The 25,697-nt window shown below is 41.5% G+C and overlaps 1 protein-coding gene across 1 annotated transcript in view; it reads left to right on the top strand.

Annotated features, from left to right (window-relative positions):
• Positions 1-400: 400 nt before the first annotated feature.
• The window catches only part of TSPAN14 (tetraspanin 14), a 41,634-nt gene continuing 16,337 nt past the window's right edge, over positions 401-25,697 (top strand). The window contains exons 1-3 of the mRNA XM_040605767.1: positions 401-981; positions 16,399-16,496; positions 24,734-24,784. Of these exons, the coding sequence (XP_040461701.1) occupies positions 16,416-16,496; positions 24,734-24,784 (132 nt within the window). The 5' untranslated portion in view covers positions 401-981; positions 16,399-16,415. The remainder of the gene's footprint in view (positions 982-16,398; positions 16,497-24,733; positions 24,785-25,697) is intronic.

The following is a 25,697-nucleotide window of genomic DNA, read 5'->3' as shown; positions in this document are numbered from 1 at the left end:
GCCTGGGAAAGAAGGGCCCGGGAGCAGTGCATGAAGTCAGGAGCTAAGCTGGGCAGGGACGGGGCAGGCGCTTCCCCACCTGCCGGGCCCAGCCACCTCAGGTGTGAGCCATCACTTGCTCACCACATGGGTTTAAAAACCCCATGACTCAGCCCCCTCCTGTCTTCCCAGCAGCCTCGAAAGAGAGGTTTAGAAGCCCCAGGACGTCTAAAGTTTCAAAATACTCTTCAGGGTAGGCTCGCTTTATTTTATTCCGTCGCCTTCTAGCTTCCCAGGTAGAGGCCGGCCGCTCACCCCGCCGCGCGCCCGCGCCTGGCCGTTTCCCGCCGAAGCCCCGCGGCAGCAGGAAGCGGCGCTGAGGGGCCGAGGGGAGCGCGGATGTGGCCGGCCCGGCCCGGAGGCGGAGCTGCTGGCGGAGCCTCTTCCGCAGGGCGGGGGGCGCAGCCATCTCCACCAGAAAACGAGCCTCAAATAAAAAAGCCGAGAGCCTTCCTGAGCGGCCGCGGGCTTCCTCCAGCTGAGCCGCCGGAGGGGGCTGCGGGGGTCGCCCGCCGGGAAGGGGCGGTGGGAACGTGAGGCGCTCGCAGCCTCCGCCCGGCCTCGGGGGCCGCCGGCACTCCATCGCCAGCTCGGGGGACGCCCGCGGGGATCACGGCAGGCGGAGCGGCCCACGGAAGCCCAGCGGTCCGGAGAGAGCGCTGGGCCTCTGGCGCTCCCCTTTGTGTGGAGCGGAGCTACGCGCGGGCGTGGCTGCAGGACGTGCGTCCGCTCGCACGGCAGCGGCGGGGCGGCGCGGCTCGGCTCGGCGGAGAGGCACCCCGGGCGCTGGTGGCTGGCCGCGCTCAGGCGGGGAAGGTCCGGGAGCGCCGCCGCGCCGTGTCCATGGACTAGCTGAAGCAGCGGAGAGATCCCCCATTACGCTGACGGCCGCCTCGCCCTCCGCCCAACTTGGCGAAACTTAGCGAGCAGGCTGCTGCCCCGGTGAGTCCCTGCCCGCCCCGCCGCCGGCCCGGGCATCCCCCTCAGCCGTCTGCCCCGGGGGTCGCGCCGCGTCCCCGCCGTACGGAATGCCCTTTCCTCCCCACGCCGTCTTTAAGCACCGGCATTTTGACACACAGCCCAGCCCACCCCCCGCGCCCCGGAGCACGGCTGTCCCCTGCGATATCCCCCGGGAGCCGGCAGCCGTGGGAGCGGGCGGGCAGCAGCCTTCAGGCTTCCCAAGTTTCCGAAACTGCGGGGCTATGGCGAGCCTCTGCCATTGTCCTTGTCCATTAAAGGAAGCCGGGCGAGGCTTCCTCTGGGAGTTCAGGCGAAGTTGTTGTTTCGTTGTGAGGTGCGACGAGGGAGAAAAATATTTAGCAAACAAACAAACAAAAAACGGCCTTTCGGGGTGCTGCAGCCGCCGGGCAGTGTGTGCCTGCTCCTTACCCTGCCACAGCACCGGCTGCTGCCGGCCCCAGCCCTCCGTCCGGGCTGCTGTGAGCAGGAGCAGCCACTCTGTGTGTGCGAGGGCTGAGATCTGTAACTTCTTGGGTTTAGATTTTATTTTAACTTTAATTGCTTGTAGACTGTGTTAGTAAAGGACCTCTCTGACACCCCTCCAGCTTCCCGCCGAAGGAGGCCCGGCCGTTGGGCGGGTGTCACCTGAGGTGATGCCGGGCCTGCTTTGGCTCCTGTGGGGTCCGGGCGTGGGTGTCTGGAAAACTTACGCATCAGCGGTTCCGGTTTGGTCATTTACCTGCTGCCTGGTTGCCTCTGTAGTTCCAGGTGAATGTTTTATTTCTGGTCTGTGACCACTACAGAGTGCTGCTGAGGAGCTGCTGCATACAGACCCTGCCAGGGGGGTGCAAGTCAAATGCGTTATGTACGGTTAGTGTGGGGAAAGTTTGTTGGGTTTTTTTCCCCCCTTTGTAAACTTTTTTGTTAAAGAAAGGGATGGCCCTTGTGCCTTTCTAGAGAGATACTTTAAGCAAAGCTGGAAAAGGCTTGGTGTTATGGAGACCTGCCTAAGTTCAATACTGGCTTTTCTTGTGTAGAATAAACTGCAATTTTACACTTTCAGCATATCTGTATGAGGCTGTTAAGTGTCCATCTGACTTAACCTCACATCGATGTAGACTTAATGGTTTCATATTGACCACTTTCCTAATAATAAAAAAAAGCTGTAAAAAATAAGTTACTTACTGTGTTGGGTTTCTCTTCCATAATAGCTCTTCAAAGGCACAACAAGATTTTTCTAGCGCTGCACTTTTATTTATTTATTTATTTATTTCTAAATAGGGACATAAAGCTTGTGACCTAGAGCTTTAGTTAAAATGGAAGGAAACCAGCTCCTAGAGAACGGAAATACTGGGTATATCTTGTTCATAAATGTTCAGTGGCTTGATGATCTCCTTTCTGGCAGCGAGTTAGGCATGGGTACTCGCGTGTTTTTAGGACTTTCTGAGCCACTTTATACTTAGAATAAATGTGTGAAACTTTAAATGCTTCTGTGTGGATGGTTGAGATGCACCCCCTGTCTGCTTGACTGAGGAATTGTGTGGGGACAGAAAGGGTCAGGTGGGAATTTCAAGTCTAGTCATTGGTGTGAAGTAGGAATGAGGTGTAGGAGGAACTGCTTTGTGCCTTTTGTTTTTTGGTTGGTCTGGTTTATTTTTTTTAAACAAATCCAGAACATCTGTGTTGGTGGAATGGTGTTCTTTATCCTCTAGCTAATGACCCTGGAAGAAGGTAATTTCTGGGGGTGTGATGTATGTCCTTTTAGCTCTGTTCTTGTGGAGTGGGGAGGGAAGAATGAAGTAATAATGCCTGCCCGTAGAAGATTTTTGTGTTCAAAATTACACCACCACATAAAGAGCAGTTTTTAGAAATAGCTTCCCAAAAGCTTGGAAATGTGCTTATAATAGTCTTGAAAAACAATATGCAAAGTAAGTTACGAGGTTGGCATCTTGCTTTATTTTTTTTTCATCTTGCTCATAGATGGACTTGATAAGTGAGGTCTATGACTAAATCAGTCATTGAAAGTCGCTCTTCTTTATCTGGTGTGTGCTATGTGTGATTTTTTTAGTGTAAGTTGATCCAGTTAGCTTCCTTTGTATCTTTATCTCCAATACCTAGCTAAGACCAAATCAGAAGAAACCTCACTTGAGTCTTATTCTTGTCTCTGGGTAGGCTTTGACATTTAGTGCATTGTAGAATAATTAGTCATACACTGTTCTCCTGCTTAAAGCCTCTTTCCCCTCATCCCTGCCCCCTTGCAAGGGGCGGGACAGGGGGTGGCAGAAAAAAAAAAAGGAAAAATACTATCTTTTGTTAGGAGCAGCATCTGTGTGAGAGCCTTCAAAACATACCTGACAGGACTGAAATGGGGGGGTATGTTCTGAGCTACCTTTTACTAGCTTTAGGCCTTGTAATACTTAATGAAAGGATCATAAAAAGCCCTTGCTCTGAGCCCTAAAATGCTATCTAATTTGGACACTCTTTGGTATTGAAGATGTTACTTTTTTCCTCTTAGATGTAGTGAGAAAATTGTTGACATGGTGTGTTTTGAATTTCGTCATGTTTGGATACAAACGTGTAGATAATCTGGATGAAGAAGCTTAAATTGTAGGCTAACTTCTAATGAGTAATTGAGGAATATTCCTTTTGATCTCTCATAGATAGGTCATCCTCAAGATGAAACAGATTTTCTTAGAGGGTACTTATATTTAGTTTATGAAGCTTTGGTGTGTGGCTAACAGTTCGCCATTACCTGTATGTTTGGGGAGGAAAAAAAAGGGGGGGGAGGGGGTGAATTTTTCTGCTGACAAACTCCTACAATTAATTCTTACAGTTTTCCATCAAGTTACCCGTGGTATATTAGGTGTGGCACAGTTTGAGCACTGTTGAGTGTGAATAAATTAAACTCTTGTTCTAATCTCACTGTATTAGGTTAGAAATCTCATTGAGGTGTGTGTTGTTGTTGGTAGTGAGCAGAGTTCACAGAGCGATTGTCAAAACTGTTCCTACAGATCTTCCCTTTATGTCATTTTCTGCTTGTACAAAAAAAAAATCCACTTGGGTGGGTTATGGTAAAATATGTGGGTTTCAGACACCAGACAAAGGAGACATTTATGCCTCACTCGCGTGTGAATCGAGAATGTTTTTACTTGTGGGCTTTTTGTGCCATGCTGCTTCATGCTGTGGCTTCCTGGGTCAAAACTTCCTGTTTCTGAAGGAAAGAATGGACTTTGGTATTTTGGCATCTGTGGTGCATTTCCAAGGTGTACGGACTGCAATTCACAAAATCCATGAACATGCTATGGTTCTTATGTTGCTTAAGTATCATGGATAAATTAAATAAAAATCATTTTTACTTCCGAGTAAATGTTGCAGACATAAGAGGGAGTTAAGAAATGGTCCTTTCCCAGGTGGCTTCTGATCATACATCCAAAGGACAGTTGAGTCTGTCCCCTGGTATTGCATGTCCTAAATTCTGTAGCTCTTCTGGAACTGACACAGCCTTCCAGCCCCTACCACACTTTGGGCAAGAGCAGGATCCTTCTCCTTGGCCCTTTGGCTCATGCTCAGCCAAAAGCATCTGGTAAAGGAAACATTAAGAACAATGTTGGAGATGATCAGAGTAAGCTAATCAAAATTAGATATGTGTGGGTTTTCAAGTTTAATAGCTTGGGTCGCCCCAAAAAGGCTGAGATCTGATTTTTAATGTAGCAATGAAAAAAAAAAAAAAAAGAGGGGGTGAGGCAGGGGAGCGGGCTGAAGCATCTAGGTTCAGATGGGTCCATCCACAACTTAATTACTGATAGCTGAACATCTTGTATTTGATTTTTTTGCATTGTAAACCAGTTTCTCTTTATTCTGGATGACTGAACAAAACCTGTTTTCAGTATGGTCAGTGAGCTGAAAAATCATTGTTGGGTAAATACTTCTATTTTAGGCATGTCACAGGTGAGGATTATGGTAAAGGATTTAACCTACAGAAAATGGTGATCTTCAAATATTGACAGGGTAAAGGATTGCAGTGTTTGCAGCTGAAATCACTGACTTGAATGGCCAGGCTTTAGATGATCTTCATTACCAATGTGACATAGATCTTGGAATTGAAGCCCTTTGAGAGAGGTGAAGTATCATTCTACTTGATTATTCACACTTGAATTCTGTTGTCACTTATGCAGAAAAATTTTAGCAAATGAACATAAAATGTGCTGACCACAAGAGGAACTGTATCCAAACCCAAGGCTCTTAGCAGGATTTAAAAGTTTATGTATTTTGAACCTTTCTGGTTCAAAGTGTCCCTCAGCCCCTCTTTGGAATGGGGGGACCAGCACTTGTTTTGCTTCAATGTTTCCTGTCTGTCATCTTTTTTGGGGAGCAAAACAAGTGTTTTATCCCTTTCTTTGGATCATGTATGAGCTGTACTATGTGTAGATGAATTAATTTTTGTTCTTAGCCAGAGTGCCTGCTTACATGTATTTCTTAGAGCTCTTTCTGTGCCCTTGTCTTTAGAAGTCTGTGCAAAAGCTGAACATCTTAGAGGTGTCTTCACCCTCAATCTGAACCTGAATGTGAAAGGCAAGGGTGTAATAAATGTAGGGCTTTGCTTCCTCTTGATCTTTGCAGTAAGCATTTTGAATGTTTCAGAGTTCTGGTATTACAGAGGAGCTTTTCTGCTGGTCTAGAGAGCAGACATTTATTACAAATTGATGAAGGTCTTCCGTGTGAAGACCTGTGCTGAAGCACCCTGATGCAGTTAGGGCTCTTCCTTTGGCAGTAGGAGGCTCAGGCACTCGCTGCGCTTCTGTGTGTACTTTTGCTTTTTTATCCTGTTTCAGACAGGTTGCTAGCATACAAAACCAAATTTGTTCATGTGGCCCAACAGTCCTTTCCAGAAATCATTTTTCCTGTTTTAAAAGTTTTTGATTCCTGCTCCAAAACTAAATAATTGATACTTGAGAGTGCTTGAGTGTCTCTGGAAAGGTGTTTTCTCTAAATAATTGATGGACTTGGAGGTAAAAAGACAGCTTCCAGTTGCTGCAGTTGCAGCTACAGGAAGCAGAATGAAGCACAATATTCAAAGGCAGCTGAATGCTGTGAATTTTAATATTTCAAAAAGAGTGTGATTTGTTCCGCTTGGTGAGAGCGGTCTACTTTTGTTTTAGGGTATAAAATCAGTGCTGAAACATGTGCACTGACATCTAGAAACTCCTGGTATAGAAAACAAAGAGAATAGCCTTAAGTAACTTGCACCTGAAGGAAGACACCTGAGGTGGTGGACTTTGGTCTCTATGTGACAGCAGCCTTCTGACTGTCGGGACATGGGGCTGATTCTCTTGATGCACGTTTCTTTCCCTTCAACAATTTGTTATTAAACAGCGCTCATGGAAGTACTTAATGTTGTGTGGAGTATGAATGCAGTGGTATAGCTATAAATAATAAAGGGTACAAAATGACAAAGCTTTCTACCCTGCCCTGAGTATTAAGTTACTTCAGTTTGTCTGCATGGCAAGCCTGTGGAGGAGGAGGGTTAATCTAAAAAGTTGTTTGACTTGAAACTAATGGATAGGCAATTAGTGAGATGACTCTCAGAAGACAATGAGGTGGCTTTCTTTGCAAAGTATACAGTGTGCTGAGGTTGCAGAGGGGTTTTTGACAAAGTGATCATAGCAGTGGTCTGCTGTAAAGCAGAAGGGAGTTTGAAAGACTGTCTAGCTTGGGCAAGTGAGAAGGGAAGGTGGTGTTCAGCTCCCATCTTTTTTTTCTGAGCTGTGCTGCTTGTGTAACCAGTCATGCTGTCAGCCTGTTAAGATGGCAGTTTCCTGTGTTCTCACTTTTTTTTTTTTTTTCCTCTGGAGGTATTTGGGTTTTTTTCCTTTAATAAAAGCCGCAGATTAGGAAGTGTTTGTGTCTAACCTCTGCACCTTCCAATTCTGCTATTGTGTTTGCTATTAGGTATTGCAGAGACTTGATGTCTGCATTGGAAGGAGCTCCAACAGTGTCACTTCGCAGTTTTTGCTGCCTCGGTCTCTTAATGGCACCCTGTTGTTCTTGGCATAATCCTGAGAGGTGGAAAGCCTGTTTTTCCTCCTTCCCCTGGGGCGGATGTAGAGTCTTCCAGTGAGACAGTCAAGGGTTTCTCATGACCTGCCTGAGCACTGGCTCTTGGGGGAAGGGCTGAAGCTGTTCAAGCACAGGCTTGGCCTGGAGCAGCTTTGGTCTTTGTCTTTTTTTAAATTCTTTTTCCTCGTGTTGTGGTGGGGTGTGCAGGTTGCGTTGCAAACCTACCTGCTGTATCTCCTGAAGCATTAGCTTATTTCTGTTTCCTTGGGCTGAGACATCTAGTTTGCTGAAGAGTTGGCAGTGGTTAAGACTGTGAGGTGTTTAGTGAATGCCATTTGGTCACATCTCTAACATTTTCTGATGTTGTGTTAAGAGATTTATATGCTAGTTGATTTTTGAAAGTTGCACAAGTGTGTTTCTTTACCAGAAAGTCAGTCAGTAGGGAGAATAGCTGCATAGTGGTTGAGCTGTCTATGGGACCACAAATAGCCTTTTTCTTTTGTGGCCTTTGAGCTGATGACTGCTCTGCTCAACATATAAAATAAGGTTCCCCTGGGTGTGCTGAGAATGCAGGTGGTGTACAAGGTGGAGGGCAGCAAAGGAAAGCAAGGTTTGAAAGTGTTGTCCCCAAACCCAACATGTATTAACACTCCATTCCCCCAACAAGTAGCTTGCCCTGGTGCTAGGAGGGCACCTCCTTGGAATGACTCTTCCTCTGGTGTTTGAAAGGATGGGTCCTGTTACTTGGGGTGGGAGGGGAGAAAAAATTGAATTTTTATGGATTCAGCTCCACTTCATGTCTCCACGACATGGAGACAACCTTGTTTAACCTGAACAAATAGTGAATATAACTAGTATTGTACAAATACACGCATTCATTTCTTAGCATGCTCATTATTGGAGTTGTCAATGCTGGAATTCTTTTTTTTTTTTTTTTTAACTTAGAGACCCCTTTATCTGGTTTAAATTATTAAATATATATATTTTTGTATATATACACACATATTATGTATACATATTATATATGTTTTTAAATACATATATAGGAACATTCAGCGTAAAGGCTAAGAAATATGGTGTGGACGTGGACAGACTACATGTTATACCCAAAGCAAGGCATGTTTTTAGGAAAAGAAAAAAACCACCCACCAAACAAAAACCCGAAACAAATTATATACTCGTCATTTCTTTAGGGTGTATTACTATAATCAGTCTCCTGTTCTTCTCTCTTACGAAAAAAGAAAATGAATGGATATCAATTTTGGCTGAAATGTAACTGGAAACTCAAACAAGTAGCTTTTCTGGAAACAGAGGAAAGCCACAATATGGTAAAAGTTTAGGATGTTCTCTGAAGAAAGCGTGCATTTATCAGCAAAGAAAGTTGATGGCTTCCTGTCTTTTCTTAAGTTGTGACTTATTTTTGTGATATAAAGTGGTATAGCAGGACCTATTTTGTTCTTGAAACATTTTGGTCTGTATGGAGGTATGGGAAGGAGCCGACAGTGTATATGGAATAGATTCTGTTACTGTTGGATCACTAAACAGAAATAAAATTATTCCCTGATCACTAAATAGGAATAAAATTGTTCCCCAAACTGGAAGATCTGGCTCCTCAAATAAAATATTTGCTTTGTTAGGGTTCCAAAACCTTCTGTTGGAGGGAAAAAAAAGTCAAATTACAAGCTTGCTTTAATTTGAGACCTTGAGTTTTGCCTTGCTACTGTTATGTTAAAGGCAGTGGATATGTATCCGAGCCTCATGAGAGGCAGTAGAAAGCAGCCAAGGAGTTTTGATCGGCTAAGATTATTCTGGCTACTTGTTCTAACAGGCGCTTTGCTCCCTGGGGTGAATAACCTTCTGGTCAGAATGACTGACACGCTTCTATGCATTTCACAATACCTGAACTTTCTGTGAAGTAAAAGGAAAACATGGCTTGTGGTTTCTTGCACATACTAAATAAGTTACAGCACAGGCAAGCTCCTATTCAGGTGAAACTGGTTGACAGCTTTGTTAAAAAAATTTTCATAGACATGAAAGATTTTTTTCCAAACTTTACCAAGATGTTAACAAGCCATCCATTGAACTGCAGTGATGGTGTCTAGTGTTGGTTTCACTTACTCTGGTGTAATCCAACTGAGTTTTAACTTGCATGAGCATGGGTAATTCCCAAGTGCTTTTGAGGATAAGGTCAGTGAAGGCTCTACATCCTCTACTCCTGCTGTTACCTCAATTCTTTAATATTAATAAAGAGCCTGATGGCTTACAACAGGTTCTCTCTTCTGTCTTTTACTCTTCTGCTCATGTTTGGAAAGTCACTGGCTGTTAAGATGCAGTTTACTTGTGGTATTTCCTTTTCTTTCTGCTTCCTGTGCTACCTCATACTTTAAGTCAGAATGGAGTATACACTTTATTTGTAGTCAGCTACTTTGAGCAGATTTCCCTTGAACTAGGTAAAAGACCCATACCTTTTAGTTGGTGCCTTTGTCAAGTGCTGCTGTATGTTGGAGCGGAAAGTCTCTTATCTGTTCACTTATTACCTCAGTGGAGCAGAAGTAGCATAAACCTAGTGAAACTCAGTGGATAGCTGAGTACAGTTGTATGTCTCCTCATTGTCAATTAAAATTATTTGCAGTTTGGATTTACGTAGTCAATACTTGAATTCTACAGTGTCGTTGGTTTTCATTCTGACTTGTGTGTGTAAATGAAAATAAGGATTTCTTGGAGCTGCTTCTGTTTTGTGGATGTATTTTTTAGCATTACTAGTAGCTTTCATAGCTAAGTAAGAATAAAGATTTTAAGATGTGAAAGCAAGGCCAGCCAGCTATATCTTTTGGTAGCTTCTTTGAAGAATGATGAAAAGTAAAATTGTTACAACTGCTATTGTCCTCTGTCACTGCTTTTTAATTGCTGTGGGAGTGATCCCTAATTCTACTCTGCTTTTTCAAATCTTCCTGAAGTATATTTCTATTAAAGTAATTTAGTGAAGCTGAAAATATTCCGTGAATGATAGCTTGACTAGCTCCTTGAGTTACAGCTGTGCAATGTAGAGCTTTTATGTTGAATTATTGGTCATGTTAGTCAAGTGGATGGTTCCGAAGAGGTTAAAAGATGATGCTTTTTGATGCCCATGTAGATTATTTTTCATAATTTAAGGTCTCTACATTCTGAATGTTAGTCTAAGGTCAGAGTAATTTTACATGGTATTTCAGATGCAACTCATCCACATAAAAGGCCAAAAAGCACATGCATATAGTGTGATTTGTCTGTAGAGCTGGAGTGGAGCTCTTCTGAATTACTGCTTCTTTGTTTTGGGTTTGGGAACACTGGTGTATGTACGTTACTAACAAGTTTTCCAAAGTTGCAATTTGTGCCATAGCAAATGAAGCCCGATCACTGAAACCTGAAACTCTTCCAATTTATAGGGGATTGGATCTGCTCTGAGGGATTGTTTTGTAGAGTATGTATCAGAGCAACTTGTGCTTGAAATATTCTTCAAATACTTTAAGAACTTTGAGTCTTCAGCACACTACAAAAATAAAAGTCTCAAAAGATGGTGTCTTAAGGAATCTGTCTGGCTTTGGTCATGTTTTCCATTGAGTTCAGAGATCTGCTATCTGACGTTATTTTTTTAGTAAACCCAGGGATAACCTATTAGCAATATCTGTCTTGCATCATGAGTCTTTCAGGATAAAAAAAATACCCTTTTGTTGAATAGTTCCCAGCTTTCCTCTAAAAATGAGCAAATATTTTGCTGCTTTTCTGGACTGTAGCAGAAGTAAATACACTATACTTTTATTGCTTAAGAGAAGCTTGCATTTTCTTTGGGAGGCTCCAGTCAGAGTTCCTTAGAGACAAAATTACGAAAATAAAGATGACACATGCTTGCACGGAGTTCCTGAATCATCCCAGGGCTACTATCTCTGTTTCCAGGAACAGATAAGCCTGTAAGAGCTCCAGATCCCGTCAGTTTTTCTTTCCTTTGTGTTGCACCAGATCAGCCCTTAACACTTGAAGATTTGATCCTCAGCACCCAGGTGTAGTACTGAACATTAAGACCTCTCTGGCATGTGGAAAGAACAGTCTATAGGTGCTGCTAAGTTGCTCCATTTCAGAAGGTTATGAGAAAATCTATGATCTCTGGTCAGGGAGAAGTCTTCCTTTGAACTTCACAAAAAAACCCCAACCCTATTGATTAAGCATGTCCAAAGAATATGGCAATTATTTTTAATGGCACCATTTCTTGAATAAACTTGAATGGTTTTGATGAAGTACTGGAATTAAGTAGTCATATTGAAACAAACCATAGGCCAAAGTGCATCTCTGGCTGTGTTGTAAAATTTTTTCTTGCTTCTCAGTGTGTTCTTTTGACTTGATTTGTTTCACCAGCTTCATATAGACTTGATGCTTTGTACTGATGAATGATGAGGGAGCAGCAAACAGCTTATAAAATGACAGGTTTTTTTCTTTGTTTTCTCTTGCCTCAGTTCTGCCCCTGTTCCCCCAGTATCACCCATTTCAGCCTGTTAGCCTCAAGTGTGGTGTAGCCTGCGGTGCTGCTGTGTGCTGTCATTACAGGGGTGTTGCATTCCCAGGAGCACTCTCAGAAGCTAGTACTGCTTCTGGCCTCCCATCCTGTTCTCCTGCCACCTCCCAACTGCACCCACACTGGCATTTATATGAGTTCCAGGGAGGTAGATTGGGAAGCTTAAAAATGTTTTCTCCGTGGTGCGTGGTACAAGATCACAGGATTGTTCTCGAGATTTGCTATGTGATTTGCTCTGTGACTGTTTGCTCCACAGAGTAGGATGATTAGTGGTTGTGGATTTTAGGAGGGAGTAGGGAAGGGATCAGGACTACACACGGTGGCAGTAGTGACTGAACCTTGAACTTCAGTGTGACTTAGGTCAGCCTTGTAAAGTTAACATCTCCTGAGGGTCAAAAGAATTAGTAGACCTACGTCTAGAGATGTGAATTAGTGTTCCAGTTGTTCTTGTTCTATATTTAACATCTTATCTGTGAGGGTTTTCCTGCATACCTAAATTAGATTCATATATCACAACTTTGGCTTTATGAGAGTTAAAATATATAGACTATGAATATCAGTGCTGTAAACATTTTGAAGGTAAGAGTGGAATCTGTGGGTGTAGAAACACTTTGGAAATGGCAGTAGCCTCTTGATTAATGACTACATTATTTTTTTTTTTTTTTGCTCCTTAGTAAAGCTGTAAACACAAAGACAAAATTATATGTTCTACCAAAGCAGCAGTGCTCTGTATTTAACTGTTAGAAATTCCTGTTGTCATGAGTGGGTGAAAACTGTCAGCTGACACAATGTGACTTGCTTTGTTTGAAACACTGTAGAGAAAGTTCCTTGTCTATGCTGCCCACATACTACTTTAATCTTCCAAGTGTTTTGTACTATTGCCTAACCATAGATGTGTAACCTGTGATGTAAATTCAACGAAGTACTGATGTAGCAGATTTCTAGGCTGGTAACAGATGCCTCCTACACTAGGAAACATGACTGCTTTTAGTGTAAACACAGGGAAGGCAGCTGTGTGGCCTTGACTGGATTGTTGGTCTGTTTATTTGTAGGGTTAGGGGAAAAAGCTGGATTCACCTACTATGGAGATTTATTATGTCAGAATGTCACTCCCACACCAGTAGTGATTATACCGCACTATAGGGTGTTCAGTGTCAAGAGGAACCAAAAGACTCCTGATAAGGATAAGCAAAGAGATTAAGTCAAATCTACTCTTAATATAGGCGGGTGTCCAGAAGGTAACATCTGTCTGGGCAGCCACGTGCTGTTCCTTGCAACAAGGAACCAGTGCTGGTAGTACTGGGCCCCTGTTACTTCGGAGCACTAAAAAACCCCAAACAGTATATAATTATTTTTTTTTTCTTTTTCGTTCTGTGAGAATACTGTAATTGGTATTGACTGGAGTATCTTGCCAGTTGTATGGGGAAGTGGGGAGAAATGTGGTCAAAATGGTGAGGTAGGTGGGGAATGGTGCTTACCAGTAAAGATACTTCTGATGCTCTTATTCCTGTGAATAGCTTCCCTGACAACAGCTGGATGTCAGTCCCTATGCCAGGGAGGGCAACCTAACAAAAAGTGAGACTTCAGACTTTATATATTTTAGGTCCTGAAATGGTATACTTGCCTTTCTGCCTCAGATTATATTTTAAGCCTCTTTGTTTAGTAGAAGCCCCTTTTTACAGAATTTAGTGATGTGCTAGCTAAATGCCACCTGCTGCCTCTGCTTTTGCTGCCACTACCACTACAGAAGAGATGTTTCTTATTAGTAGTATGTACATCTTAGAGTTGCTGCTCCTGTCGTTTGCCAGGATCCTGATTTTCAGAGGGAGGGAGGCAAAACAGTGATGGAGGCCTTGGTGTGCCTGCATCCAGAGAATGTTTGCACTGGTAGCCAGTGTATTGCTGTAATACACATTTACACTGATGCAAATTGAGTTTTGAACTCTGCTCAGACTAGTGGCATTCTGCTGTTGTCTCCTAGTGCCCCCTATTTTCCCTCTCTTCTGCAGGCCCATCAGACTTACTGACTTGGTCCAGTGTATGGCTATTGACTGCTGAAATATAAATTGCCATTTGGAGCTAGAGACTAAAATAAAGAAGTTCAGAAACCCAACCATTTGTTCCTTCTGTATTCTCTCAGCTGCAAGCTTAATTAAGCATGTCAGGAGAGTGGTTTTTAAACAAGTTTTCTTTACTAGATGTCATAATAGTAATATTCCTAAGTATTGTCTGTGAAGATAGATGGGTTGAAAAGGTCAGTAAATATAGCTGAACCAGGGCATGAAGAAACCAAACTGTCTATTTAGGAATGTACGCGGCAAAAATCAGCTTATGTAGATGACTGGGTCACATGCAGGAAAATCGTTTCCAGTCACTGCCTATACTGTCACAAAGTACAACTTTGTTTTAACACTGTTTAAGTGCTTTTTGTTATAAGTGAACTGTGAGCGTTAGGACCTAGATGTAAGATGAGAGTTTGGAAGGCAAAAAAACCCCTTGTTTTCAGTATTTGGTTAAAACTGTATGGAAATAAACATCTAAACTGTGGAAATACCAAGCTCAGGTGTTAATGGTGAATGCTCACACTCTCTAGCCTGACAAATTTTGCAGGTATTGTTTCTGTAAGAATGTGCAATTTATTTTTTTAATCTTTCTCCAGACCGCCATTTCTCTGGAACCAGCTAAGTAGTTCATTCTGTGTATTCAGTCCCTTTACTGGGGCTATTGAGGAAAAAATCTTTTAGTTCTGACTTAACTCAGTTTTACTCTATCTCGTATAGAATTTTTTACTCCATTTTGGATGGAATCAGGATGAGTAATTCCTTTTTAAATGATTTTTCTGTTGCTATTTTGTCTGTCCAGATGCACTAATCTGGAGATGCCTGTGGGTAATGTATCTTAAGCAGCCTGCATAAGTGTAACATATGCATGAAGGCTACTTAAGTGATGCCTGACTTTATATACAAATTAATCTACTTCATGTCAGGTGGATCACTAGGAGTTGTATAATACCTGCCACCTGTCAGTAGGATCTGAAAATTCCTTTTATGCACATGCAGGTCATCTTAGCTTGAAAAAAGCAGAAATTATTTTCTGTCCACAATTGCAATTCTACTTTGGTATGACAAGTTACATGAATTTCCACTTGTTTTTTCCATAACTTCTTAAAGCTCTGGAGTATTCTACCAAAACAAAAACCCCCAAAATCTAAAGCTTTAGATTTTTCTCCATGGTCTCTGAAAACTATTTCCATTTAGTTGGGCAGCAAATAAACTTCCTGGCTGGGCTCAAAGAGGGATGGGAGGATGTGTCTGGACCAAGAAGAAGGGATTCTCAGTCTGCTTCCAGATGGAAGCCAAGCCTGGCATGGGGAGACCTCTGGAAGGAAAATCAAAGCTTGTTTGGGATTTCTGTCTATGGTCTTATGGGCTAGAGATGTCTGTTGTGTGTCCTTGATCTGTTGAGTGTATTGTTTCACCTTCAGGAGAAAACCAGCTCAAGGTAAGGCTTGAAACGTTTTTATTGAGATTTCAAAAAACAAGCTCCTCCAAGGAGACACTAATGGTAGTACTCCATAATTGTCTCAGAAAATAATTTGGTATTTTGCTAAAAAGCTAAAGCAAGCCGTTCATTGTATTGAATGGGATTCTTAAACCTGGCAGGTATTTGCTTGTGTTCCTTTTTTCAGTGGGATTGGGTTTTATACCCAGGTGCAAATTGCCTTCTAAAAAAAATTAGTTTCCCTTCTCATAGCTGTGGATGTGGTGGAAATTTTTAGTTCTCTGTTCCATGGTTTCAGATTTTTGCTGGGTAGGCTTGGGTTTTGCATGCTGTCTGTGAATGTCCAGGTCAGTGTAGTTGAAGTCTCTTTCTTAGTTATGAGGTGTTTGAAAATTCTCTTTGCTTGCTTCCCTGTCATAAACCTTCCACTATTATCTTATGGGAGGAAAACATTTACCTCACATGTGTGAAGGGTTAAATGTGGAGCTGGTTCTTATCTGCCATAGGCAGCAGTGGTGTAGTCAGCTCTCTAGAATGCAAGGGCTGTGGGAGTGCTTTGTTTTTCCAGGTCTGGCTTTTGATTTAACAGATTGTCCTGTGTGTCTTGTCTTCTGTGTGGCATTCCTGCAGAGGTTGGTTTATTTGTTATATTCTGAAAAACTGTAGTTCTCTGAAATATTTGAGCAACAGCTGTGGCTGAACCTTATCTCTAGTGTACTTAAGGAAGTGGGGATACCAAACTGCCAGCTGTTTCATGGTGGGGCCGTTATTCTTGACAATAAAACATCTTGTAGAGTACTGATTTGGAAAAGACACATTAAAGTATGGAAAAGGCAGAATACAACTACCTTTAGCAGCCTGTAGATGCTGAGGTTTTCCAGGTAACTGCTTCTAATGTCTTGCTAGCTGGGTTGTTGGATGTGTAATCCACAGGGTGTATGTTCAGACTGTTGCGTAAGTCCAAGCAGCCATCTGTAAGTAAAATGGTTTTGAAGGAGTGAGAAAGCGCATGAATGTCAGCTTGCAGATGCAGATCTTCCTAGGCTAACTGTATAGCTAGTTTCCTTTTTGGGTGTCCCTCCCCGTTACCACATAAGGGTGCTTAAAAAAGATAGGATTATTAAGCAACAAATACTTATAGGGAATTTAGGGTCAGCAGAAGTTTCTAAGCTGACGTTGAACATACCTCTGAATGGCATACAGTACAGGTTACTATAGTCCCTTTCTCTGGAAAAAAAAATCTTTATTTGTCAAATCTTTCGCTGCCTAATTCTTCGCATTCGTTTTCTTCTGTGCAGACACTGTGCTATAGAAGATGCACTATTACAGATATTCTAATGCAGAAGTCAGCTGTTGGTACAAATACCTGCTCTTCAGCTACAACATTGTCTTCTGGGTGAGTACAAAATGTAGAAACTGAAATAGTTTAGGCATACCTCATTGTTACTAACTTTTCTGCTCAAGGGAACAGGCTGAAGTATTTTATCTGAAAGCAGGAAGCTGATGTATAGTGTATGTCCTGGGTGTTTTGGAACTGAAGCCAATCCCATGTGAGAAAGTAATTACTGAAAATTACACCGATACAGATTACTCACAATTTTCCCCTTCCTCCTATCTTACTTTCTGAGTGAAGATAGAAGACTGAAGCAGATAAAACTGGTTTTCTTGGTTTGGGTTGTGGGTTATTTTTTGATGGAGAAAGAAAGAAAATAGCATCTCTACTGTTGCTGACAAGGCCTATGTCTTTTGAATGATGGAGGCCATTAAATGCTGGTTATGTTTGGGGCAAAGGTTAAAGCTACCTTAACATACCACTCAAGTGCACTTAAAAGTTGCTTTCCTGTTAAGAGGCGTCTCTTCTAATATCTCCTTTCAGATCATCTTTGATCTCTATGTTGGGGTGGTATAACTGTAAATACATTATGCAAAAGAGAAGAAAGGAAGTGCCCCAGACATGTTAACAGCTGGCATTACAACATAGTCAGGATCTTAAATGTCATGAAATTATCTGGTAGTGTCTTGAAATACTTAGCTAGGGACTAGCCTGCCTGTAACATTTGTTTAGGATTGTGAATGTGAAAAGGGTGCAAAAACAAGTAAGTGTGTGTGTGTTACGTGTGTATGATGGTCAAGATCACTGAAGCACCTGACTACTTTGGAAAAGAAGGCTACTCAAAGGTTAATGCATAGTGTTGCATTAGAAATAGTTAATGTATCTGTGAGGGGAAGTTGAAGGTTAGGATGCAGTTCAGAATTTTTCAGAACTTGCAGGTCAAGCATAGGACTTTGCACCTGAAGTTATGTAAATGCATGGGTAGTCATGGAGAGGTGCAGACACCGTGACTTGCCCACACTAGCAGCTTAGATTAATGTTCTGATTCAGAATTGAAATATTTGTTAATATGGATAGCTTTTTCTGAAATGTTTAGGTTTTTTTCAAAGCTGAAAGGATCAAGTGGTAAGAATGAAAGTTGTGGTATGTGGTTGACACAACTTGAGTGAAATATCAATTTCCTGATCCTGAGTTGTCTGAGATCAGTAGACATGCTCGAAAAGACTGTATTAGTTCTACTTGTTTACTGTGATTCCTTGAACAGTGTCAGCTTTTTGCTACCTAAAATTTAAGATATACTGAATTATTACACAAATCTGTATTTAACTTCAGTAAAAAAGGGGGTTTAGTATCCAAACACAAATTGTAGGCTGCAGAAACTTGTTTGTACTTGTCAATAATGGCTTGGTATCTTGTTTGATTAAACCACATCAACCTCCGGTAAACTAGGCTGGTGTTTCTGCACATTTTGGCTGTTTTGGCAGTATTTATGGTAGAAAATAAGGTCTTTTGAAAGCTGCATGTATGATGGAAAAAAATGAATTAATTTAGAATCTTAGAAAAGTGTATGTTTGGAACAAACCACCAGATGGAAGGCTAGGTTGGATGGGACTTTGAGCAACCTGGTCTGGTGGAAGATGCCCCTGCCTGTGGCGAGGGGATGGATCTAGATGATCTTTAAGCTCCCTTCCAACGCAAACCATTCTATAACCCTATGAACTTCTGGAGGTCATCTGGCCCAATTTTCTGTTTAAAGCAAGACCCATAGAGTGGATTCACTGCCTGAAGGAATTGCTGAGAGTCTTGTGAGCTTCTTACTCATCAGTTTTCTGCTGTCTTCAACCTAATAAAAATCTTAGAAAGCCAGGTAATATTCCGAGACTGCAATGTTTGGCTGTTGAAAATCACAGAAGTTTTTGCTACTGTCACCACCTCTTGTCTCCTAGTGCAGTGTTTTGACATGATACTGTAATACTGTAGCATTAAGCCACAGGAGAGTTTATCCTTTTGTGGATAACTGCAGAAAAGGTGTGTGGCTTGAGTAAAACTTTTTTCCAGTAAGGATTATTTGCCACAGTATTGCCATAGTGCAAATGTTGGTTAGTGATAATTATTTTTCCCCTAGTAATTGAGGATTGCTATCATGGCTTAATGTGTCAAAAAATGTATGTGCTTAAAGTCCATCAGTTCTGTAGTTATTTTTCTTCTATGTAGTACAACTCCCATGTACCCGTAGTGGAGTGTGGTGCAATGAGAAGTAATATTTGTTAACCTGTTGTGGTTTTCAGAGAAATTGCTTTAACTAGGTGGATGCTTTTCAGCAGGTAGTGTGGGGGTATGTGAGAAATTGACAGACTCTTTTGTTCATGAATTTATGGTTGTTCTAGATCTCTGCTTGCTTGATAGTGAGTGTCTTATCAAGTGGGGTCTATTACTGTTTTTGCTGGGTAAACAACTTTTGAAAAACTGAATTTTTTTGTCTTTACTGGGAAGACTATTGAGAATTTACCTCTGCTTTTTCATAGAAATTAATATTTTCTCTTTTTTTATTCCCTGCAGAGTCATTTTATTTCAATTTTTTCAAATTTCTTTTTTTAACTGTATTCTCTTGAAATTAATGATGAAGTTCCAAGGATTTTTCTGTGCCTTAAAGAATCACTTTTAAAGAAAGAGATGCAGAAAAATTGAGAATTTGAAATACAGCTTTTGTGTTTCAGATCATCTGTTGGCTGGAGGAATTTTTTTTTCTGAACAGGTACTAGTAGTCTTGCTCAATGAATGGTCTGAGGCTTCTTCTGAGAAGCTACTATCAGGCTGACCTAGTAAATTATGTGTAACTACAGCTCTTTCTTGATAAGAGTTCAGCACCTGTAGTTGTAGAACAAGCTATGTAAATGTTGAATGGGAGGAGAGACACTCCTGTAGGCGATGCATGAATCATTTAGCTGACATGATGATTCGGGAGTCTATGATGTCCTGCGGGCTGGGATGACTAGTCTCACAATGTCTTTAATTGGACAAATTCATCATGTGTAGAACAAAGTAAACTTTCTATGTGCCTTTAAAGAACTGAAGGACTGCAAAATCAGAAGGGAAATGTAACCATGATTCAAAAAAGCATCATTTAAGTGAATCGTCTAACATTCCCTCCTCTTCTTGGCTTGCAGGAGAGGTGCTTGTGGGAGCAGTTTTGTGTTTATGTTAGTAAGGGTGGCCGCTATATAATGGGTGTGAGGGATGGTATTTAGATAGGAGTGCAGACAGCCTTTTGCCTGTGTAAGCTGTTACTGGAGGTATGATGGTAGCTCACCTGTGTCTTGGCTTGTGACAGGCTTTATTCACAAGCCAGGTAATTCGCATGTAAGTGAAGAGCTGCATTTATTTTTCTGTCAGGCTTACTTAAAGATGCATGTTGACTTCCCTGTTGTAGCTCTAAAGACAGTACCAGTGACTGTGTAAACTTTAAAGGTAAAGCATATGGTGACTTAGTGAGTAGTTTACAGAATATTTAAACTTCTTAGTAGGTGGCTGCTTTTCTTCAGTTTGTGCCATGTTTCAAGTGCAGTTCACATAGAATGGGGTGGAACAAAATACTGAACTTGGAGGACAAATATGAATATTTTAATAATAGCAAGCACACAGTTTAATCAGCCTTTAGAAATCTGTAAATCTTCATCGTCCTTTGGAGGTTTGGTGGTTTGTTTTTCTCCCCAGAGGGGCAACTTGGCAATAGAAGCAGCTTGGAAATAGAACGTTCAGTTCTGATGCTTTGAGTTAGTTGTGTATGACTGGCTTGCAAAGTCACTATTCTTTTTGCTTGGCTTTCCCTTGCAAGAAAGGGAATGGAGATTATAGGAAGGCTCTGTCTTCCTGAGCATGATTTTAATGTGATACTACTTTATTTTCATCTTGCTTTTTAAGCATGCTAATAAGATTTATCTTCTGCAAGTATTCTTGTTTTAGTGAGTAGTGATGAGGCAGTGTTGCAACCATTAAGATAACTGCAGTTTTCTTAGGCAGTGCTCAGAAGCTTAAGTGAAATTACCTTGTTACAGCAAGACTGGACCTCCTTTTGAATTTGAAAGTTGGGGTTTTGGTTGGTGGGTTTTGTTTGGGTGGTTTTGGTTGGTGGTTTTTTTTTTCCAAATACCTTCATTTGTCATAATGAAATCAAGCCTGCAGTAATACCAAATGAAGAGCTTGGTTTTGGCACCTTTCTGTTCTGAGTCATTTTGCAATGGAGTTCTGTTGTGGAGGCAGGGGTTGGATAACTGACTCCAGGCGTGCATGGGTGCCCTGTCTTGGGGTGCAGCGCTGCTCTGTATCTTCCAGCCTGTACTTGGGAAGGCCTTAGGAATTAAAAGGTGATGCCTCAATCACCTGTCTCTGGTGCTTGCTTCTTTGTTGCCAGCTGAAGGATTTTTTTTTTTTTTTTTTTTTTTTTTGGGGGGGGGTAGTCCAAGAATTGCACCTCAGCCAGAACACGGCTGTTTCAGTGAAGTGTAGGATTGCGTGTGTGCTCTGCCAAAGCTTTTTAGGTTGCATGTGAGCTCACTGTTACTCAGTGCTATAGGAGATGGGGCATTGATGCCCTGAACATGATGATTACGGGCAAAAAATCTCATTTAAGTTCTGGAAAAGAATTCTGAGCTTACTTTTCAAAAGTAAAAGAAGACTTAGGCTAGCATAAGATTTTCTTTTGCAGTGTCTGTATGTTTTTCAGGGATGTCTAAAACAGCAAGGCTGTGCCCAGTAGAGGAAGGAATCCCCCACCAGGTGGTTTCCTGACCCTGAGAGGGAAAGATCAGGGTAGGAAGGAAGGGCTGTAGGCTGCTGATTGCTACAGCATGGGTGGAGCTACAGTGGGAAATAGGATTGTCCAGTGGGTGGAAGGTGTTCCCTGTAAGAGTAACACTTTGTGCTTACGCAAACTGAGCACAGTAAGAATGCATTCCCATTGCTTCTAACCAGACCGACCCAAAATCAGTTTATTTGCAAAGGGTTCTCTTGCAAGAATTATGCTTAGCTGCAACTTAGATTTTGAGAAACAAATTAAACCTGTTTTCTCAGTAGGGTGATTCTGATAGCATAATCAAAGGAATTTAAACTGCTGTTGGGAACAGATAATGCTTAAACTAAGTGGTCTTGTGCATGGTGTGGGTGAGTTGGCATCAGTATTGCACATCTCCTGAGTAGAGCTTACAGCTCAATGCAATATGCTAATAATGTGGATTTTTCAGTACTAAAGCAGGAAATGACAAAACGTTGGTTACTAGTTTGAGTTTCCTGTTCAAAGGGGTACAGCTGAGGTGCTTTATGTATGTTTCCATCTAACCTTTCATGCAGGATATGGCTTAAATGGCTCTTTTATAGAAGTGAATTGTGTAGTCCAGTTTGTTCTTGCTTACACCTTGTCCAGATTCTGGTGAAAAGCAAATTTCAAAATTCCTCTCTTGAAATAGCGGTCTTGCTCACTATCACCTTGGGAGCACTTTCGGTTAGAGTTGCTATTTCTCAGCAGCCTGTTCTCCTATTCTTGTGACAAGTTAGTTCAGTGAGCTGATGAAGGGTTAAACTTGTCCTTCAGTTCAGGCTGGATTAGTTCCCTGGTCTGCCTTATAGCAGTCGCTTGAAAAAGTGGTAAAGAGAGGGTGTTTTCCTGGTGCTAATTGTCTGTAGAACTCTGTATTGGGTGTGCTCAATCATGTTAACTTCTGAGGTAGTATTATCACCATGGTGTGTTCTACAATAATTTTCAGTGAGATACTTAAAGTATCTTGCATGTGGTATTTAAAGCAAAGGAATTTCATTTGGTTAAACAGCTACTATTTTACTTCCTTGCAAATTGGTTGTCTTGGTGATTGTGCATGTAAAAGTAGCAGCTAATGGCTTTGGTTCTTCTGCTAGTGCACCATACTTCATTGTCTTTTTGCTAAAGAAACATAATGTATATGATTTGGCTGCTTCTAGTGAGAATTATGAATCATTTGTCTTTGAATTAAGTATTAGATTTATCCATGTTGATTCTATGAGACTATTTTTCTGCTGATAGTTTTACTTGTAGCTAGTTTGCATAGGTGCTCATGGAAATAACTTCACAAAAATAGCATAGTTTGTGAACCTGAACACTTCATAAAAATGAGAGCAATGTTTGTGTTCTGAGGTGAAAATGAAGCATGCTGGTGAAAATTCTGCTTAATCGAGAATCTATTACAATGTAATTAAGATGGCAGTTGTGATGAAAGGCAGCCAGTCTGAAGAGGATGTCTTGTTTGTGCATTCAATAGCACAGTATTAGCGTTACACTAACATTAGCTTGTGTACAGACTGTGGAGGATGTGTGTCTTCTCAATTGTTTTTTTTCCTCATATCTTTAGAAAACATTCCCAAAGAATCATCTGTATCTACTGTGTAATTTACCTTGATTACTGCAAATTATACCAGCTGTCTTCAACTGCCTTGGCATTTCTGGAGCCTTTGGAATGAGAAAGTGTGAAGGATGCATCAATTGCATGCATGGTGTAACTTAGTGATATGCAAGTTTGAGTATTACCCCCACCAGTGTTGCTGCTTCATCTGAAAATAACTGGGTTAAGATTTAAGGGTAATCTGGGTCAATATTTTGTTTATATCTGTGTGGGTTTTAATAGTATTTTTAAAGTTGTGCTTTGATCCAAATCATCACTTCAAATGTTTGTAGTTCATGCACAGTCCGAGATGAGTAGTCGTCGTGCTGTCTATTAAGCAACACATGGAAATTTAACTTACTTAGCACTACTTTGTAGCTCTTTCCATGTTACTAGTAGTCAATTTGGTACTTAAAACCTATACGTATATTCTTGTGAATGAGACCCTGTAAGAGGGTCTCATTATTTATTTATTCTTTTTGCTTCTTGCCTGTGATGCCTGTTTAGCTCATACAAGATGCTGCGTTTCCTAGAGGAAAGGGCACCTTTTCAAGGCATTTTTCAGTTGTTGGGATCTGCTTGTCAATCTGTGTAAGGCTTGGCGGTGGGAGCAACCTCAGTACTTTATATAGAATCGTTTAGGTTGGAAAAAGACCTTTAAGATCAAGTCCAACTATTAACCCAGCACTGTCAAGTCCATCACTAAATCATGTCCCCAGGTGCCACATCTACACGGCTTTTAAACACCTCCAGGGAGGGTGACTCCACCACCTCCCCGGGCAGCCTGTTCCAGTGTCTGACCACCCTTTCGGTGAAGACATGTCCCCTCACACCCAATCTAACCCTCCCCTGGTGCCACCTGAGGCCGTTCCCTCCTGTCCTGTCCCTTGTTCCCTGGGAACAGAGCCCGACCCCTCCTGCCTACAGCCCCTGTCAGGCAGCTGCAGGGAGCAATAGAGTCCCCGCTGAGCCTCCTTTTTTCCAGGCTGAACACCCCCATTTCCCTCAGCCGCTCATAAGATTTGCGCTCTAGACCCTTCACCATCTTCATTGCTTTTCTTTGGACACATTTCAGCACCTCAATGTCTTATAAGGTTATATGGACACAGCAGAGTAGAATGCCGCTTTAGAGTAGTGTGGGGGAGCTGCCCTCACTTTGTAGAAAGGCCATTTTAGTTTGATTATTGAAATTGGGTCTTTAGAGAAACAACCCGAGAATGGAGAAAGGGAATAAAAGACTAGAATGAGGATCTCTTGCTTCGTTTGGATGAATGTAATTCAGACATAGTTATTATAGAAACACATATATTGGTGTAATGTTTATATGTTGACAATTAGTTTTGCTATTGAAAGTAGATGGACCATTACTTCAGCTTAATTCAAAAGGGCTTAAACAAGGTAAGGATTCAGGAGACAAACTATCTTATTTGAGGAGAGGCTAATACAATGAGCCTTGACACTGAGAAGTTATGAAGAGTCAAGTATGGCTACTGTCTGGCAGTGGTACTACAAAATGGCTAAATAGGGATTAAAGTCAAAATGCATTAAATATTCTGAAATCTTCATTAGTGTGCCAGGAATAAGGTTTAGAGCAAGTCATTGGAACATGGATAACTTGCACACTACTGTATAGAACTGTTAATTTAGGACTGTGTGCTTCTTGAGTAATCATGAAAAATCAAATTGAAATAATTTAAAAAAAAATGCAAGAATGCTATGGAATAAAGCACTCTAAATCCTTTTTGCAAGAGATTGATTAATGGGGAGGAATGTCCCATGGCTATTGTCTGAGATTACAGAGAATATTTTACTTGAGCAACAGTGCTACTGGCTGTGTTTTGAGAATGTGTTTAGAATAGCTAATTCTTTTTTTTTTTTTCCTTTTTGTTTTAGCTAGCTGGGGTGGCCTTCCTTGCAGCTGGTCTCTGGGCATGGAGTGAAAAGGTAAGTGTAGAAATGACTGGTCTTTGCTTGGTGGCTGCACCCCCCTGCTCCCTGCCCCAGTGAAACTACTTCCTTAGGAGGCAGCAAAGGTTAGATGTAGCATCTGAGCTCAGGACCATGTTCAAATGATCTAAACTGGTTTTAATTAGTTTCATTCTTGTCCCTCATCAGGTGTTAAGCTGTGAGTCTTGATTTCTAGACCTTTTTTGTAAACTTGTAAGAGCAGGCTGCTAGGGAGATTTTAACATTTATGAATAGTCTTTAGGACCTGGTTCTCTTTTGAAAGCCTGTTTTCTAAAATACGCATGTCTTCCCACCTCTTTTTATTAAAAACAAGAAGCATTTGGGAGGAATGTAAAAGATATATCTTTTTCTATTTAAAACAATGTTTTTGGGACCATTGTTCTGAAGTATTCCAATCTGCAGGCCATCTGTTGTCTTCTACTTTACTCTCCGTGGAACTGCTTGTGTTATTGCATCTCCATGTAGAGAGACAAAATTGGGGAGCATGATCAATCTGAATAACACCTTTATTTTTGGCAAAGGTTTCTTTCAGCTGAATAACTTCCTCAATCACAGAAGGTCTGTGTGGGCATGTACCTATGGAGTTCTTTTACAAGAGAAGAGATGGTTTAGGTATAGAAATGAATGGTTCACCCTCTTGTTATGAATGTAGTAGCATGCCTTTAATATGACTGCAAGCAGTAGGAAAAAGTGACAACTTCTAGCAGATTTACTGATCTGCATCTTAATTAACAGCGATGGGCAGGTGCCCTCAGTTGTTCCATTGTGCTGCTGAGTAGGAACACTTCAATACCATTGTAGAGTAACAGTTCCTTTAGAGTGCTTGTATGCAGCAGCTACCCACATAGAGAGAGGTTCTGGGATTGTTCTGCTTTTTGGAAGTGAAAGA

The sequence above is a fragment of the Falco naumanni genome, chromosome 9, assembly GCF_017639655.2.
Source record: "Falco naumanni isolate bFalNau1 chromosome 9, bFalNau1.pat, whole genome shotgun sequence".
NCBI lineage: Eukaryota > Metazoa > Chordata > Aves > Falconiformes > Falconidae > Falco > Falco naumanni.
The sequence above is the reverse complement of the archived record's forward strand: the minus strand, read 5'-3'. Positions and strand labels throughout refer to the sequence as shown.